This window comes from Theropithecus gelada, chromosome 3, assembly GCF_003255815.1.
Source record: "Theropithecus gelada isolate Dixy chromosome 3, Tgel_1.0, whole genome shotgun sequence".
NCBI lineage: Eukaryota > Metazoa > Chordata > Mammalia > Primates > Cercopithecidae > Theropithecus > Theropithecus gelada.
This window is the reverse complement of record NC_037670.1, coordinates 152881207-152900287: the sequence shown is the minus strand read 5'-3', so window position 1 is coordinate 152900287 and position 19081 is coordinate 152881207. Positions and strand designations below refer to the sequence as shown.

Sequence of the window (19081 nt, the reverse complement as noted above, 5' to 3'; positions counted from 1 at the left end):
ATGTTTCAAATTAAAAACCCAAATGTTCTTTTTAAGTTTTATATGATCATTCCACTTTAATAAATGTGGCTTTCTGTTAGTAAACCTTCACTCATTTTTGTGGATTAACCATCCCACTATCTTTTCTGCCTGGTTGCCTTTTGTCTTTTTCAATAGAGGATTGGCAAGGCAAAGAGGGAGAAAGAACTCAAAATACCTTTGCTTCTTGTCATCATTTCTAATAAGAGGTTTTCATTATGACTAAAATTACTCTTTTGGATTATTCATGGATTTAAAATGTGCACCCAGTACTTTCCTTTAGTGTCAGAAAGACAATCAGAAATTAGCTTTAAATTTTAAAAAAAAAATTCTTTCTTCTAGGTCACACAGTATTTATCAGCTCACCTCCTCCATAGCTTCACACCCTGTACTAGTAATGTCCATTAGCCTTTGACACCAGCCCTCTATGGCAACATAACTGTTTTTGACTGGCTTATCTCACTGCTTAGTAATGGACCTCAAGTACATAAGGAACAGCAAAGTTAAGTTCCAAGGGCAGATTATAGGTGGAACATTGTGCATTCTAAATGCCCAAAATGTATTTATGTTCCATACTTCTTCCAGGCCTTTCTTTCTGACTTTGGGCATGTACGTGAAGATTCTTTGAGGGGAGAGAAGGAGAAGAGGAATAAAATCACAAAATGTTCAGAGTTTTAGTCCTTGAGAGCAGCTCTGAGCCCAGAACTTAGCCCTGTATCCTATTTCTGGACCTAACCAAATGCCATCGTGTCCTGGCCAACATAGTCCTCTGGGCCCTGTACAAAGAGTTTGCATCATTCAAATTACATTCCTCTTGTTGCTCAGTGAAAATTCCCTTGTTGATGTCTTGGCCTTTTTCCCTCTTTCTGCAGTGATTCGTGCTGGGACGAAGGCTGCAGAGGGTGTGAGTGCTGCTGATATGGCCAAAAGAGAACGGGTGAGTAGATTAGGCATTGACCTTCAGGTTCTGCGTGGCCTATAAATCAATCAAAAATAGTTGTCGAATGCTCGATGTGCTCATAAAAGAACCAAATATGGTCATAGACCATACTTACTGCGCTATTAGAGAGAAAAGCACATAGGTGAGACAGCAAGTAACCCAACATTATACATAGTATTCTATCTGCTTTCTATGCCAGTATAAAAGAACTGTGTCTTATTCTTTGTTTACCTAGTGCTTGGCAGTAAATGTTTGCGAACACATGCTGCTAGATCATGCAGTAGACAGTCAGAGGCTAGGGCTTCGTGTAATTAGGTGTTAGTATAAACACAGAATAATGTAGAAGGGCAAGATCAGAATGGTCTGGAGTTATTAGGGAAGGAAGAAGATATGGCTCTTGAAAGGGGTAGCTGTCAGTTGGGAGGAGTTAGTGTCTCCAGATTATAAAATCATTTTAGAAAAACTCCCGTCTTATGGGTGTTTCTGATGTTAACCAATACCGTTATATTCCTTGGCTGCTTGGTAACGTTCCCAGTCATTTTTGCTTTTTCCCATATAACTTGCTTTCAAAAAGCCAAGCCAGCCTAGAATGGTAAAGATGCATAATCATGAACAGAATTAGTTATGGAACCTTAACATGCAGATGAGGAACAGGGGTGAGAGTGTAATGACGGCAGGAGGCAGTGTATCTTTTTTTCGGTGTGCACAGGTTCTGCACTAGTGTTTTCAACTTTAGTAGTGAACATCTGGAAATCATAGGTTCTGGAGACCCATCCTTAACTGGAGAAATTACATAAAATTTTAAAGCCTCAATTTTTTAAGGGCATTATATACCCTTGTCTGACCACAATGCAATAATGACATATTTAGTTTAAAACTAATTTTGTTGGCAAAAAGCTCATTCAGTGATAGGTATGCATTATACATTCACAGCAGGCACAGCTTTTCCTGACAGAAAAATAGTCTATTGAACTTAAGCATGATAGCCTTTTCAGGTGTTCCTTTAATAGTCATTTTCCAGGGGATTTGTTTATTTTGTGATTTGTTGGTACTTTTACCAAACAAGAAACAGCAGGACTGAGAAGGCTTGACAAAAGAAAAACTTTTAATTGAAAACTTTTTTCTACCAACTTGGTTTTGAAAAAACTAATTGGAAGAATAATGTCATCTTTCATTTCATTTTAGACACAGATCACGCAGGCACTGGAGTTTTGTGGCAGCATAGTTGAGGGTATTGCTCTAAGAGCAAAATATGGTTCTGTGGTCATGGATATTCCTTTGCCTCAGGGTGGCAGAGTTGAGACAAGACAGCATTCTGTCAAGTATTCTTTGAATACGTTCCATTTCCTTTTGGAAGGTTTAGATAATCAGTTGAGTTGGTGGGTAGATGAGGACTGGGCATAGATGTTAACCATAGTATTATCTGTTGTTTGCTCTGGGCTACATTTTGAGCTAGGGATTTTTTTTCTTTTTTTTTTTTTTTGAGATGGAATTTCACTCTTGTTGCCCAGGCTGGAGTACAATAGCGTGATCTTGGCTCACTACAACCTCCTCCTCCCAGCTTCAAGCGATTCTCCTGCCTCAGCATCCTGAGTAGCTGGGATTACAGGCATGCACTACTATGCCTGACTAATCGTTGTATTTTTAGTAGAGACAGGGTGTCACCATTTTGGCCAGGCTGATCTTGAACTCCTGACCTCAGGTGATCTGCCTGCCTTGGCTTCCCAAAGTGCTCATATTACAGGCATGAGCCACCCTGCCCAGCCTTATGTTATCTCATTTTGGCCTCACATCAGTGCTCAGAGACTTTGTTCTACTGTTCCATTTTATAGATGAAAAATTGAGGCTTTAAAATTTTATGTAATTTCTCCAGTTAGGGATGGGTCTCCAGAGCCTATGATTTTACTGTTACCCACCCACCATCTTGTCCCTTTGAACTTTTCTTTCCCTATACTGGGCATTGTAAAGCTGCAGTGCGGGCAGTTGCCATCCATTTTCTATATGTGTGGTTATGGGATGGAGATCATAATTCTTTCCTTTTGGAGAATTATGAGCCTGCCTCTTAAAAACAGTGAGTTGTACTGTTAACCATTGGTTGTTCTTTCAGTTTGAGCTGCTGAAGCATCAGAAACTCAAGGACCAGAATATCTTTGTCTCCCAAACCAGGCTCTGCCTGCACAATCTCCCAAAGGCTGTAGATGACAAACAGCTCAGAAAGCTGCTGCTGAGTGCTACTAGTGGAGAGAAAGGGGTGCGCATCAAGGAGGTGAGGTGTGGCCCTGTCCATCTGGAACTTTCATTCTGATCTGGGGTCATATCAAGCATTTCCCTCAGGCTGCGGTGCCAGATTTTTTTTTGTTTGTTTGTTTTGAGACGAAGTCTCACTCTGTCGCCCAGGCTGGAGTGCAGTGGTGCAGTCTTGATTCACTGCAACCTCCTCCTCCTGGGCTCAAGCAGTTCTCCTGCCTCAGCCCCCTGAGTAGCTGGGACTATAGGTGTGTGCCACCACGCCTGGCTAATTTTTGTATTTTTAGTAGAGAAGGGATTTCACCATGTTGGCCAGACTGGTCTGGAACTCCTGACCTCAAGTTATCTGCTCACCTCAGCCTCCCAAAGTGCTGGGATTACAGGCGTGAGCCACTGTGCTAGGCCATCAACAGACTTTCTTCTGGACATGTTGTCAGCATGCATGGCTGAGTTTAGCAGTTTCTTGGTTTTGTTCTTTTTCTTCTAAAAATTGTCTTTTACATCTGAATTACAGCAGAATACAAGGAAGTCTCTGTCTGCATGAATTAATTTAGCAAGCATTTATTAAATGCCTTTTGTGTGCTTAGCATTATATTTTGTGCTATCATGTGAATTTTCTTGCAGAGAAAATAATCTGCTTTGCTTTTTGGAGAGTATTTTACTCCTAGTTAGATTCTTACCCTATAGTCAGAGTCACCTATGCCTGTCGTCAACACAGGAAGCCATGTAGATGTTCAGCAGTTGAATTAGAAAAACACTGGGTTCATACCAACTTGGTTAGGCTCTGTGAGTATAGAACTTCTCTGCCTCCACATTCCCCTTTGCATATTTCTCTTTTCTTTCTTTTTTTTTTTTTTTTAAGATGTGGTCTTGCTCTGTCACAGGCTGGAGGGAGTGCAGTGGCGCCGTCTCAGCTCACTGCAGCCTCCCCCTCCCAAGCTCAAGCAATCCTCCCACCTCAGCCTCCCAAGTAGTTGGGACTATAGTTACACACCACCTTGCCTGGCTAATTTCTTTTTCTTATTTTTATTTTTTATTTTTGAGACGGAGTCTCACTCTGTCGTTAAGCTGGAGTACAGTGGCACGATCTCAGCTCACTGCAACCTCCGCCTCCCGAGTTCAAGTGATTCTCCTGCCTCAACCTCCGAGTAGCTGGGACTACAGGCACGCACCACCATGCCCAGCTAATTTTTGTATTTTTAGTAGAGACAGGGTTTCACCATGTTTGTTAAGATGGTCTCGATTTCTTGACCTCAAGTGATCCGCCCGCCTCGGCCTCCCAAACTGCTACAATTACAGGCGTGAACCACTGCGCCTGGCCCATGCCTGACTATTTCTTATGTTTTTGGTAGAGACATGGTTTTGCCATGTTGCCTAGGCTGGTCTGAAATTCCTGAGCTCAGATGATCCCCCTGCTTCAGTCTCCCACAGTGCTGGGATTATAAATGTGAACCACTGGGCCTGGCCTTGCATATCTCTGTCATACTGCTTACTATTGCCCTGGCCTCAAACTGTCGGTCAGTCTCTTCTCCCCACTAGACTGAGTTTTTGAGGCAAGCGTTATCTCATTATCACCAATCCTTGGTGTAGTACCTGCTACATAGTCATCTCTTGGTCAATACTTATTTTTAAAGTACCATTGCCAATATTTTGGGTCTGCTTTACTCTGTTTCACCACCATAAACTGTTTTCCTAATCCCTGAAAACCTCTTCAAAATGTATGGATTTAGGTATTTGGGAGATTACGTGAGAGAATGTGAATATATCAGCACATATCTGACACCACTCTTAGTAAAACTGCTCAGTGTTACTGGTTATAGGGGAGGGACAGTTGTGTAATTTCTCATATCATCTGAATACTTAGTGTCTGCACGTTTAACACCTGTCATAATTTAGAGAAATTCATGTTTATTCTAGAATATTTGCATTATGTTGAATTTTCCTCTTAATTCTTTCTTATGTGTACGTATAGTGTCTCAGTAAGATGGTAAGTATCTTGAGAACAGGATCTTCATTATATGCTTCTCTTGATTCCCTTACAGTATATGACAGTTCTAGACACAGAGTGGACACTGGACGTAAACTAAATGTGGTATCCATGTGTCCCCAATACTTAGCCGTCTCCATTACATGAGAACAACAGTTTCGGTAGTAATAGCATGTAAATGATCAGTTTTCTCAAAACATCCTACTGTACTTTGGTGCCCCAGATGTTTGCTACATCTGGCTTAAGGATTTAAGGGAAAACCACACTAGAGAGGATCTGAGCTGCAGGCAAAGAGAGCTGAAACTTCTTCCTGTATTTCTGAGCCTGTATGTTGGAGAGACTTTTTCCTGTGCTTGAAATGTCTTTCTTATCTAAAGCCATCAGTCCTTCCTCCTTCCCTTCTTTAATAATTTCCTTCCTGAGGGCTTTTTTCAGTGGTAAGATCTATGGACAGTATTCCATCCTCGGCAATAACTTGTTACACGCTTAGAATACCATGTACCTCTCAATTTGTATGTATTGTGAACAGTTGTGTTTGTATTGTGTTTGTTTTTTAACATCCAAACCTCTTTATAAATTTTCTTTAGGAAGTTTTGTTTATGTGCTTATTTTAGGTCTCTGTTGATGTCTATAAACTAGTAGAAAGCAAGAAAATATTATTTTAATCTGTTTTATGGTGTTAGTAGGTGAATTCTAATAAGATGGACACACATAAGTGTTATTCCAGTGTGATTTTTGTGATGGTGGTATAAATGAAGATTATGTTTCAATAACCTGATTTTTTTTTTTTTTTTTTTTTGAGACAGGGTCTCACTCTGTTGCCCAGGCTGGAGTGTAGTGGTTTCATCATGGCTCACTGCAACTTCAACCTCCCCAGCCTCAGGTGATCCTCCTGCCTCAGCCTCTTGAGTAGCTGAGGTGCCACTACACCGGCTAATTTTTTGTATTTTTTGCAGAGGCAAGGTTTTGCCATGTTGCCCAGGCTGGTCTCAAACTCCTGGCCTCAAGCAGTCCTCCTGTCTCAGCCTCCCAAAGTGCTAGGATTACAGGCATGAGCCACCATGCTCACCCAATAACCTTATTTTTTATTGACTCTATTAAAGCAGTTCATGTCAGGCAAGCCTTCTCATTCTGTAATTACTGATTTTTTTTCTTGCTCTACTAATAGTGTAGAGTGATGCGAGACCTCAAAGGAGTTCATGGGAACATGAAGGGTCAGTCCCTGGGCTACGCCTTTGCAGAGTTCCAAGAGCACGAGCATGCCTTGAAAGCCCTCCGCCTGATCAACAACAATCCAGAAATCTTTGGGCCTCTGAAGGTAAGCCTCGTCCTCTGGGGAGACTTGTTTCCCTTAGGACCACTTGCAGGAAACCAGCCTACTCCTTTATGCCTAGTGTCCTCTGACATTTGAGGGGTGGGAAAGAATGGCAAGTGGACAAAAAAAAAGGTGGGTTGGGGGAGGATGTGTGAAGGGGAAAAACTCAACTCATTGCATGCACAGATTTAGAAGTCTAATGAATGACGTTCTATCTCCTTCTGACAGAGACCAATAGTGGAGTTCTCTTTAGAAGATCGAAGAAAACTTAAAATGAAGGAATTAAGGATCCAGCGCAGCTTGGTACAGAAATTAAATGGTCCATATTTTTAAGGACATAACTAAACTCTTCTATTTTGTTCAGTTTGTGCTTCTGCTCTCTTAGAGTAGTTCTCCCCTCAATTAGATTTTTTTTGCTCCCAGTTCCCTTTAGTCCCTGTTCCCTAAGCCTCTCCAGGCCATCTTCTTATCTGCTGGCCCATGTCTGATAGCTCTACAGCAGAAGGGAAAGGAAGGAGAGAGGAAGCAGACCAATGTTATTTCCAGTCAGCTATTCTTTACAATGTTTGGTGATAGTACGTGCCAAAATTAATGGTTGAGGTTAAGGTTTCCTGTTACCTGTAGATTTCAGTTATCTCTTCCGTATTTTCTTTTATTAGTTGGCTCCAGAAGTGTGAAGCCTGATAGTTTTATACAGTTTTTAATCTGGTGTGCTATAGAGGGTGGAGCAGGGACTTTAGGAATAGGTGTACTCATGCTCATACTCTGGCTCTGCCCCTTTTGCTGCATGTTCCTTGGCAGTTATTACCGCTCTGAACTTCAGTTTGTAAAATGGGTGGACGACATCTGCCTTACATGATTGCTGAGGACTAAATGAGATAATACATGTCCATCATCTAGCATACTGCATGGTCAGCACACAGTCAGTACTCATTCTCTTACCCATCTTCCCCCAGGACATGCAGGGCCAGATTATTCTTGACTCTGTTATTCTTAGAGCTCTCATTGATATTGCACAGCAAAATTCACTTGCATATACAGCAAACATTTGTAGTCTTTGTGGTGTATACCAAGAGCATTACCAACAGATGACCCATTCTGGTGGTTAATGCAATGGCCCTCAGTTGGAAAATATGGGATCTGGTTATTGTTCAAGGCAACTTTGTTACCCTAGATGATAGAATTGCTTATTACTGTTAGCCATTGTTTCAGAGGTGATTCTGAAGCTACCAGTTTTGTTTGTTTGTCTGTTTGAGATGGAGTCTTGCTGTGTTGCTCAGGTTGGAGTACAGTGGTGCAATCTCAGTTTGCTGCAACCTCCACCTTCTGGATTCAAGTGATTCTCCTCCCTCAGCCTCCCGAGTAGCTGGGATTATAGGTGCACACCACCATGCCTGGCTAATTTTTTTTTTTTTTTTAGTAGAGACGGGGTTTCACCATGTTAGCCAGGATGGTCTCGGTCTCCTGACCTTGTGATCCGCCCATCTCGGCCTCCCAAAGTGCTGGTTACAGGCTTGAGCCACCGCACCTGGCCCTAATTTTTGTATTTGTTTGGAAGAGACAGGGTTTCACCATGTTGGCCAGGCTGGTCTCGAACTCCTGACTTCAAGTGATCCACCTGCTTCAGCCTCCCAAAGCGCTGGGATTACAGGTGTGAGTCACTGAGCCCAGCCTTGTTTGTTTTTTAACATCCAAATTACTTTATTTGTTGCCTGGATTTATATTCATACTGTTCTTTTGTGTAAAAATGCCTCTACTCACTTTGCATATGCAGATCAAATGATCCCTTTCAAGTAGCATTCCTCCACCTCTCTCAAAAGATAAAGGCCCTCTTTACTTGATTTTCATGAACTTCCTTAAGCTGTGTAGTTTTTTTTTACTTTGGTTTATTTGTGTAAACATCTCTTGTCTCCACCTGGCTGTGAGTCCTGAAGGGTAGACACTTTTTTTTTGTATCCTAGAAACAGACTGGCATACAATAGGCATATAATAACTGTTCATTGTATCTGGATTTCTAAGGTGAAAGGGAAGAACAACACACACTTATCATTACATTAATTTCACTTGAATCTTCTGTTTCTTCCACTTCAGTGCAAATACTTCTGTAACATCCTTGATGCCTTCCTTTCCACAGCGTCTTTTCCTCGTCGTCTTCGCTCCATTTATTCCATTCCTAATGTTCTTCCTTTCTTGAAAACGATCCGAGTTTCTGACCTATGTCATTTTTCTTCTCTCTGAAGAGATTTATTTCGTATTTCTTGCAGACAGGGTTACTGGCAACAAATTCCCTCCATTTTCTTTTGTCTGAGTAGGTCTTGTCCTTAACTTTTGAAGGATAAGTTTATCAGATACAGGATTGTAGGTTGGTGATTTCTTTTTTCTTTAAAAACTTTAAATATTAAATATCTCACTTCACTCCCTTCTTGCTTACATGATTTCTGAAGAGAAGTCTTGGAAATCTCTCTGAACCTACTTGGGTTTTGGAGGGTGCCTATTAAAAACAAAAGAGAGAGAAATTTGATGTAATCTCATCCTTGTTCCTCTATAGGTAAAATTTTTCCCCTGTCTGGCTTCTTTCAAGATTTTATCTTTGATTTTCTGCAGTTTGTCTATGATATGACTAGTTGTAAATTGTTTAGTTTTTATCTTATTTGGTCTTAGAGCTCTGAGTTCCTTGATCTGTGGTTTAGTGACTGTCATTAGTTTTGAAAAATTCTCAGCGCTTATTACTTCATTATCTTTTCTGTTGCTTGCTTGCTTCTTGTATTCTCTTTCTACATAGGTTACACCTTTGATAATTGTCCCACCTACTGGCTTTTGAATCTTGGGCATGCACTCTCCCTTATTTCTATGTTATGGGAAGGGGAATGGTTATTTTGTGCCCCCCACCCAGTAACCATCTGTTACTATGGCAGGGCTTGTAACTACATGTATTCACTTTCCTCTAGTCTCCAACTGTGTGGGGGAAGAATTCCTCTTCTTTCATCTAGCTCACATAAAGCTCATCTTCTGTTGAGTATTTGCAGCAAACAAAGCTCATCCAGAAACCAGATGGCATTTTCTTGTTTTATGCAGCAAAAAGTGAGATCCAAGCCTGCAACTGGTGAGCCTCAGAAGGGGAAACTAGAGCCTGCAAAAGACCAGCAACAGAAGGCAGCTCAACACCACACAGAGGAACAAAGCAAGGCGCCCCCAGAGCAGAAGGGGAAGGTGAGCTCTACCGCATGGACCGGGTTCCAGACCAAGGCTGAAGTGGAGCAGGTGGAGCTGCCTGATGGAAAGAAGAGAAGAAAGGTCCTGGCGCTCCCCTCACACCGAGGCCCCAAAATCAGGTGAGATGCAGGAAAGTGGCAGCATAGAACAGTGGGTGGGTTCTAAGCGGGTTTGTTTTTGCTGAGTTCTTTTCTCTTTGTGGCATTTGTTTGGTTGAAAAGGATGCTTGGTGCTATGTATTCCCACACACGGGGTTAACACGTGAGTCTTCAACACCGTCAGAGATGTCACTCTTAGATCAATGGCAGAGAGGCCTCCTAGGGCAGGCTTTTGTGCCCCTTTTCTCCTCTTTTAAAGAGCTTCCTGTTGTCCAGATGGCCATCTCTGCCAGCTGAGGCCACATACTTGAGGTTCAGCGGTAGTTTCTGTTTGGGGCAGCAGATTAGTGCTCTACAAAAATAAATCTTGACAAAATATTTGTTAATTAAACGAAGGTTTTTGAGATATCCATGGGGTTTTATATATTTATTTATTTAATTTTATTTTTAGAGACAGTGTATTATTCATTTCTTCCACTGCTATAAAGAAGTACCTGAGACTGGGTAATTTATAAGGAAAAGAGGCTTAATTGACTCATGGTTCCACAGGCTGTACAGGAAACATGACAGCAGCTGCTCATCTTCTAGGGAGGCCTCAGGAAACTTAACCATAGTGGAAGGTGAAGTGGGAGCCTGCACTTCACATGGCCAGGAGCAGGGGGAAGGAGCGTTTTAAACAACCAGATCTTGCGGTAACTCATTCACCGTCATAAGAACAGCACTGAGGGGATGGTGCTAAACCATTCATGAAGGAGTCATCCCCATGATCCAGTCACCTCCCACCAGGCCCAGCCTGCAACATTGGGGATTACAATTCAACATGAGATTTGGGCAAGGACACAGATCCAAACCACGTCACAGGGTCTTACTCTGTTGCCCAGGCTAGAGTGCAGTGGCATGATCATAGCACACTGTATCTTCGAACTCCTGGACTCAATCCACCTGCCTCAGCCTTCTGAGTAGCTGGGACTTTTTAATTTTATTTTAGCAGAGACAGGGGGTTGCTATGTTGCCTAGGCTGGTCTCAAGCTCCTGACATCAAGCATTCTAAGTATACAAATACTGAGCTTTCAGAGGGTCTGTTGCAGTATCTATTTTTAGAATGACTTAACATATCATAGGCTTGGGAAGGGCCAGTGTACAAAGAGGAATTTTATCCCTTGAGCTAAGAGAACCTAGGGGTGTCAGATTAGAAGAAGGACTCAAGGTGACACTCAGCCATTTTATTTCAGGTTGCGGGACAAAGGCAAAGTGAAGCCCATCCATCCCAAAAAGCCAAAGCCCCAGATAAGCCAGTGGAAGCAGGAGAAACAGCAATTATCTTCCGAGCAGGTGAGTTCTGCAGGACATTCAGCTTTGGTATGGCATGGTTCTGCCAGATCGTAGCCATGTTTGTACCTTGATTAGCTGAGCAAAAAACAAAAAAAGAAAGACTTCTGTGTAGGACAGTAGCTTTTTAGAGAATGTTGAGGTATACAATCATAAAAGTGGAGAGAAAAAAGTAAAATGAACCTCCATGTATCTGTTCCTCTGTTTCAGCAGTGTCCTTGTTTACATATTCCCCATAACATGCTTTCCCCACTAGAATATATTAAAGCAAAGCCCATTTCACATGTAAATGTGTCTCATATGAAAATGAAACATTGCTCAGAAAAACCTCAGATTGCATCTCTAACTGATGAGGCCTTAAACACACACACCTTATGCCATTATAATATCTAATGAAACTAATAAGCCCTTTATCATCTACTACACAAATGATACATTAAAGCCATATTAAAATTTCCCCATTTGCCTGAAAAATATGTTTTTATACTTGGTTAGTATGAGTCGGGATCCGAAGTCCACACATTATACTTGGATTTTTAATTTCTTAAATCATTTTTTTCTTCTCTAATATCCATTTTCCCTTACCACCCTTTTTTCCATGCTATTCATTTATTGGAGAAACCAGGTCATTTGTGTTACATTTTTAATTTAGCCATTTGCTTCCTTGTGGTGTCATTTAACTTGTTTCTGTGACACCCCATCTTGCCTGTCACCTGGTAGTTAGTTCGGTCTGGTAGCTTGATCAAGTTCAGTTTTCTTTTTTTTTTATTTTTTTTGAGATAGAGTTTTGCTCTTGTTGCCTAGGCTGGAGTGCAATGGCACAATCTTGGCTCATTGCAACCTCCGCCTCCCGGAGTAGCCTCCCGAGTACCTGAGATTACAGGCGCGCACCACCATGCCCAGCTTATTTTGTATTTTTAGTAGAGACGGGGTTTCACCATGTTGACCAGGCTGGCCTCGAACTCTTGACCTCAGGTGATTCGCCTGCCTTGGCCTCCCAAAGTGCTGGGATTACAGACGTGAGCCACCATGCCTAGCCTCAAGTTCAGTTTTCTTGACTAGAGTATTTCACAGGTGGTGTGTGTGTTTCTTTACATCACCTGAGGCACATACTACCTGGTTGCCCATTTTTAGTGATTCTGAGATTGATCAGTAGATTTGAGGATTGTCTGCCTTGTCCCTCCATTCATGAAGTCCCCAGTTAGCCTTTCATGTAATAGCCTTAGCAATTATTGATGAGTGTTACCAGATCCATTATTTCATTATGGGTTACAGAATGCTGATTATTTAAACTTCTATCCTTTTGCATTTTTAAATAGAACTCTAGAAAGAAAAATCTTCCTTTGTCAATTATTTGGTTACCACAAAATATCATTTGTATAGGAAAGACAGGATAAATGCTTGATTTTTTTTTTTTTTTTTGAGACGGAGTCACGCTCTGTCGCCCAGGCTGGAGTGCAGTGGCCAGATCTCCGCTCACTGCAAGCTCCGCCTCCCGGGTTTGCGCAATTCTCCTGCCTCAGCCTCCCGAGCAGCTGGGACTACAGGCGCCCGCCACCTCGCCCGGCTAGTTTTTTTGTATTTTTAGTAGAGACGGGGTTTCACCGTGTTAGCCAGGATGGTCTCGATCTCCTGACCTCGTGATCCGCCCGTCTCGGCCTCCCAAAGTGCTGGGATTACAGGCTTGAGCCACCGCGCCCGGCCTTGATTTTTTTTTTTTTTTTTTTTTTCTTTCTCTCTGTATTAGTTTTCAGAGTAATGAGCTATTGCCATACCGGCTCATTTTTTAGTATTATGAAATCCTGACTTTTCATATACTTGATGTGTTTCAAATACTGTCATTATTCTTACTCTGTCTAAGGCTGGCAGAAGCCCCTGCAGGTTGGCTTCTGAGTCTTTCTGATGTGGCTTGTTTGTCTGGTAATATCCTTGCTTTCTAGTGCAAGATGTCCAGGCTGAGCTCAGGTACCTCTTCCCCAGTCCTGACATTAGCCATTTTTCCCAAGGAGCCCTAGTTCCTTTTAGTAGAAAACGGTGGTCCTACATTCTTGAATACTTGAAGTCAAGCTTTCTTCTCCCCTTTCCTAGTCTCTTTCCTTTAAGGGTAAAAGCAGCATTAGCTTGCCATCCTACTCAAGAAATCTGTGTCTGGGAAGTTTCTGACCTATACCATACTATTTTATAGATCTCTGAAATCCCATGAGCAGTGTTCTTGGGGAGGGAATGGGCAAGCAAGAATGGCCAGATTCTGTGCTGGCTTATCTGCTTTGAGGCTAAAGTGAGGCTTTGGAAGCTAGAGTGAGAGAGGCCCTTGAGCCCCCAACACAGTGTGTTAGACAGGGAAGTTAGTCAGGCCCTGCTCCCTGTGCACTGTTGGTCTAATTTCTTACCAGTGGATGATTCTGTCTGAGCCTTTCTCTCTAAGGGTCTCTCTCCAGAAACCTACCCCTTTCTGGTAGACATGATCTCTGTACACTTACTTTCTCTCTTGGGTGGCCTGAGGGTAAGGTGATATATAGTCTTTGAAATCGATTATATTATGTTTCTAATCCTTTCACTTGTAGGTATCTAGGAAAAAAGCTAAGGGAAATAAGACGGAAACCCGCTTCAACCAGCTGGTCGAACAATATAAGCAGAAATTATTGGGACCTTCTAAAGGAGCACCTCTTGCAAAGAGGAGCAAATGGTTTGATAATTGATGATGCCAGCGGGCTGGGTAAGAAGCTGGGTTGTGTGCTTTCTGGTGACACTCCTGGGCTCCTCCCCATCCCCTATGTCTCTCACCGAGGGAAAGAAAATCCCCGAGGGCACTGCCACTGTGCTGGGAGGCACCCTGGACTTACATCTGAACTTTGGTCCATCCTTTGATGAGTGGTTCGTTAGCCACAAAGAGAAATATCTGAAAGACATCATGATGCTTCTTGCATATTATCCAGATTATTGTATGAAGTTGTGTCTATAATTATTACCAATTTTTGTTCTTTATTTCTCAAATGGAAACAATTGAAAAAGCATTCTGGAGTGCTGAATTTTTAAGATGTATATTTTGTTAAGCATATTCTCTAAATGAGATATTGTGTGGCTTTTTAGTAACAATGTCATTTCTAATATGTGTGACTCCTTTATTATGTATGAACATCCTTTGACAGTCCTAATTCAGCTCTGTAGTCTTACACACTGCAGGAACTAAGTGACAGCAGAGAGAAATGCTTTCTAACCTAATCACTGCAGGCAGAGACACTTGGAAAAGAATGGGGGGAGGTGGGGCCTGGCAGAGAGCAGCACTTATGTGTTTATCAAATGAGGGGATTTCCAGTTGAATCGGTCTGCAGTGGCCTAAAGACACTAGCCTGGTTAGTGATGACCTGCATTTCTCTCATAGAGCACCTCCTTTTTCATCATACCCTCTAGCTCTCTAAGTCCTCCTTAATGAGGACACCTGATCCTCATTAAGTCTGCCCCTTAAGATGGCTTCACACCTACTAAAAAACTCCAGGGGTTTGACATCTCACTTTGATTGAAATCTTGTCTTCCTATAACATTTGATTCCCTGGGCTCTCCAGCCCTGTCACCTCTGCTTGTCTTTATCCACTCTCTTCTTCATTCACTTTTGGCTACACAGGCCTTCCTTCCATCTCTTGACTCTTGACCACCTCAGAGTCTTTGTATCCATTCCCTTTGCCTGGAGAGTTTTTCCCTTGCTTCTTTTACTTGTGACTCAGATCTTCACTAGTTGTCGCCTCCTCCTGGAGCTCTTCCCAGACTATCTAAAGTAGGGCTTTTCTTCCCATCCCCTCTATCTTGCCCCCTTACTGAATTCTGCTTCCCTGTTTCTTCTTCTTCTTTTTTTTTGAGTCAATCTTGCTCTGTCACCCAGGCTGGAATGCAGTGGCACTGTCTCAGCTCATTGCAACCTCCACCTCCTGGGTTCAAGCGATTCTTCCGCCTCACCTTCCCAAGTAGCTGGGACTATAGGCGCATGCCACCATTCTTGGCGAAATTTTCTATTTTTAGTAGAGATGGGGTTTCACCTTGTTGACTAGGCTGGTCTTGAACTCCTGACCTCAGGCGATCTGCCCACCTCGGCCTCCCAAAATCCTGGTATTACAGGCGTGAGCCATCACGTGTGGTGGCCTGCTTCCCTGTTTCTTTCTAGCACTAATTTCTATCTGAAATCATTTGTTTCTTTCTAGCACTAATCTCTATCTGAAATCATTTGTTTCTTTCTAGCACTAATCTCTATCTGAAATCATTTGTCTCTCCAGTTAGAATGTATGCTTTGTGAGAGGGACTTTATCCCTCTTGTTCACTCCTGCAGACACAGTGCCTAGTACTGACCCAGGCACATAGTAAATATTGAATAAATATTTGTTGAATGAAAAAAATAAGGTAGGAAAGGAAGAAACAGTACTCGGTAGGCAAGAGAAAAAGTTGGGAGTGTAACCCAAAATTCTTGATTCCTTAGTCTAGTTGAGTGTACATATAATGCTTTGACAGAACCATTGCTGAGCTGGAGACATGGTTCTTTCTTTCTTTCTTTTCCTTTTTTTTTTTTTGAGACAGAGTGTCCCTCTGTTGCCCAGGCTGGAGTGCAATGGCATGATTCGGCTCACTGCGACCTCTGCCTCCTGGGTTCAAGTGATTCTCCTGCCTCAGCCTCCCAAGTAGCTGGGATTACAGGTGCTGCCACCACGCCCAGCTAATTTTTGTATTTTTAGTAGAGATGGAGTTTCACCATGTTGGCCAGGCTGGTCTCAAACTCCTAACCTTGTGATCTGCCCACCTCGGCCTCCCAAAGTGCTAGGATTACAGGCGTGAGCCACCGCACCTGGTAGAGACATGGTTATTTCATTGCAATATCTTGGGGAACCCATGAATGCTCTGAAGTGCTTTTGATTGGTTTAGAAATGGATGAAGGAGAGGCCATGGAAATATTTAAACCTTTTGGAGAGATCGAAAGGACAGGTGATTTATCTCCAAGTTCACCTCGAGACATGACTTGGGCTGTCAAACATTCTTACAACAGCCTGGCAACATGTCTTTCCCAGCCTGGTCTGTACAGCACGGAGGAAGTAAGGGACTTTATTAAGGGTGTCAGAATAGTTATAACCTGCCAGTCAGTTGATCCGTTTTTCCTTGGCCAGCTCTCCATCTGCTCACCACCCTTTTTTTCCTAGTACAAAAATATCTTTAACATTCAAAAATATATCTTAACTCTTAGGATAGATCAAAATTGATGTTCATTCAGATAACATTGCCAGATTCTCTTAGATCCAAATATTTCTTATAACAACTTGAGTAACTCAGTATGTTAAAACCTCATTCACTTGCTTGGAGAGCTGTTGCACAGTTCTTTAAAGAGTTCTTTATATGAGGTTGAATCTTCCCTTTCTTAATAGTCAAATTCCATATATGGTGTCTTCCTTTGGAACACCTTACCGTGGGTTATTTGGTCAGCTCCATTGACCCCTTGCCTTGGGAATTTTAGTGCAGTGAGAGTGGTACTCACTTCACCTTCACTTCAGGGCCTGATGTGTCAGGAAATGGAGTTTTTTGAATTAACATGAAAGCTGAGTTACAGGCTGCTTGGTTAAAAAACAACAGGTGGGCACAGAGTCTCACACCTGTGATTGCAGTACTTTGGGAGGTGGGAGGACTGCTTGAGGTCAGGAGTCCGAGACCAACCTGGTGAACACAGTGAGACCCCCATCTCTATTATTTTGAAAAACAACAGCAAATTTTTTGTTAACATCCAAGACAAGGCCACCAGTCAAAACTATCAAGTTTTAGTAATACTTTCCTGCTTGATTATATAATAGCCTGGCTTAGAGATACAACCTTTAAATAAGGAATCTTAAGATAATGTACAGCTGTTCTTTGCCTCATTTGTTTATTGGTTGGTTAGTTTGTAGTTTCTAAGACTCTGCTCTGTTCAGCTGTATAATTCCTCCCTCTGGAGTTAACCTGTGGCAAGGATTATGTTTCACCTGTCACAAAAATGAGATCTGTGCCTTCCTCTATTATAAAGTTAGGGCATGTGATTCATTCTTCGAAATACTTTGAAATGTACTTTGGCATGTTTTTGTCTTGAAAAGAGGTTTTCCAACTAGACATTCGGAGCCCAGAAGGTCAAGGCTCCAGAGATCCCCTTCTCATCATCCTCCAGTTGTCTGAGGAGACAGAGGATCACATGTGTCACAGTGAGTGCTGATTCCCCAGAATCTGCAATCTTAAGCTCTCCCGCTGACCCACACAGCCAGTTCTCTGCTTCATATTTGTGTGACCCACTGTGAAGTGACAGGCAGCTACCAATTCTGTCATATAAAAAGCAGCTCTGCCCATGCAGCTTTGAAAGTTCCTGCACTTCTCCATAGACTGCCCCTTCATGGAAATAACCACATCTCACACTTTGGGTGCCTAAGCTAAGTTTGTTTGCAGTTTGTCTCTGGTGATGCCCAACTCCTTTTCAGCTCAGCCTTAATTGGCATTTTAAGGGCTAGGATGAGGTTTCTCTCAGGCCAAGTCGAGATTTCCAGATTTCCTTTTGTCCAAGGCTGACCAGTTTAGAAGTTATTTACATCCTTGTTTTGGTTCTTTCATTCTTGTCCTGGTACATCTTCCTTTCCAGGATTATTTGCAGAGTCTGTGATGTCTTACTCAGTGACCAGATATGGGGTGGGCTACTGGTATAGTCTGATTACTTTGGCATCTGATTCTGGACTGGTCATTGGCTGTACATGAGTTTTTGTGCTGATAAAGGAATATACTGGGAAGATTGGAAGGCACAGACTGGGAACCACTTCTGACAAGAGAACTGCTGAGTCACTGAAAGACCTTTTAGACCACCCCCAAATGGAGCGTCTTGATAGATGGCAAATCCAGTGTTTCTTAAACTTGTGCACGCTGCTCAGAGCCCACTGCCTTTTATCAGATGTGAGACTTCACTGCCACAGTGTCATCCCACAGTCTCCTTCCCTGGACATTTGATAAAGGGAAAATCGTTTCTTGTCCTTGAAGGCAGAGACTATTTTTTTTTTTCACTTCTCCACATACCCCACAACACCCAACATTGATTTACTCGTAGTAGGAGTTTCATACTGCTGAACTCGCTGAAGGCCATTTGTTCCAGGGCCTAGCTGGGCTTGTGAAGGACAACAGAGTCATTTCCTAAGGACCCCAGAAGACAGGATGAAGGAAAAAAAAATAATAAACTGCTGTTCACAGTGCCTTGAGTATACCATCTATGTACTTTCTGCTATGCCTTGTCCATTCCAATCTGGACAGTCTCTCTGCCCCTCCTTTCCACTCAAGTGCCATCCAGCACTCAAGTTCTGGCTCAAGGCCTGACATCTCCCTGGGGACCTCAGTGATCCCACGGCTTGTGACCCCTTCCTCTAAGTCCCTGGCACACTTACTGATTGGTGTCCTCTGGTTTGACAAAGCATATGCCATTGTGGCTTACTTGTCATTTCTTTAGGTCTTGTCTTCCCAGGTAGATCATGAGCCCCTTATAAGAACTAGCTCCCATAGTCCCAGTCCCCAGGACTGGTACATGACTGTGCTTAGTGATTGGTGATTGAGGATAATGGTGGTAAAGGAAGTACCAGACAGTCATCTCCTGAAGAGATGCTGAACAACCTGTCCTTGTTTTATGTATTTTCTCTTTCTTGCCCAGTTTTACTCCTCATAGTAACTGCTCAAAAAATGTCAGTTCCTGTCACTCTTCCACCCCTTTTCTCCCTCTTCCCTGCACTGTGGTCTGGGCCTTGGTCCACTAGCAACTCCCCTCAGATGTTGCTTAATCTGCCCCATGGCCAAAGCCAATCCCATTCCTGTCCTCCTGCTACCCAAGGGACTGCCTGTCTGTATGCACAGGAAGGGATTGTGAAGTCTGGACGTGCAAGAAACCCAGCTGTGAGAAACAGGTTCCCTGG

At 42.6% G+C, this 19081-nt stretch overlaps 1 protein-coding gene across 2 annotated transcripts in view; it reads left to right on the top strand.

Moving 5' to 3' along the window:
- RBM28 (RNA binding motif protein 28) overlaps window positions 1-14264 on the top strand; it is a 32838-nt gene extending 18574 nt beyond the window's left edge. For both annotated transcript variants that reach the window (XM_025380775.1, XM_025380776.1), the window contains 7 exons: window positions 891-955; window positions 3066-3224; window positions 6361-6510; window positions 6736-6810; window positions 9583-9839; window positions 11051-11150; window positions 13712-14264. In XM_025380775.1, coding sequence (XP_025236560.1) covers window positions 891-955; window positions 3066-3224; window positions 6361-6510; window positions 6736-6810; window positions 9583-9839; window positions 11051-11150; window positions 13712-13846 — 941 coding nt within the window. In that variant the 3' untranslated portion in view covers window positions 13847-14264. The remainder of the gene's footprint in view (window positions 1-890; window positions 956-3065; window positions 3225-6360; window positions 6511-6735; window positions 6811-9582; window positions 9840-11050; window positions 11151-13711) is intronic.
- The last annotated feature ends 4817 nt before the right edge of the window (window positions 14265-19081 follow it).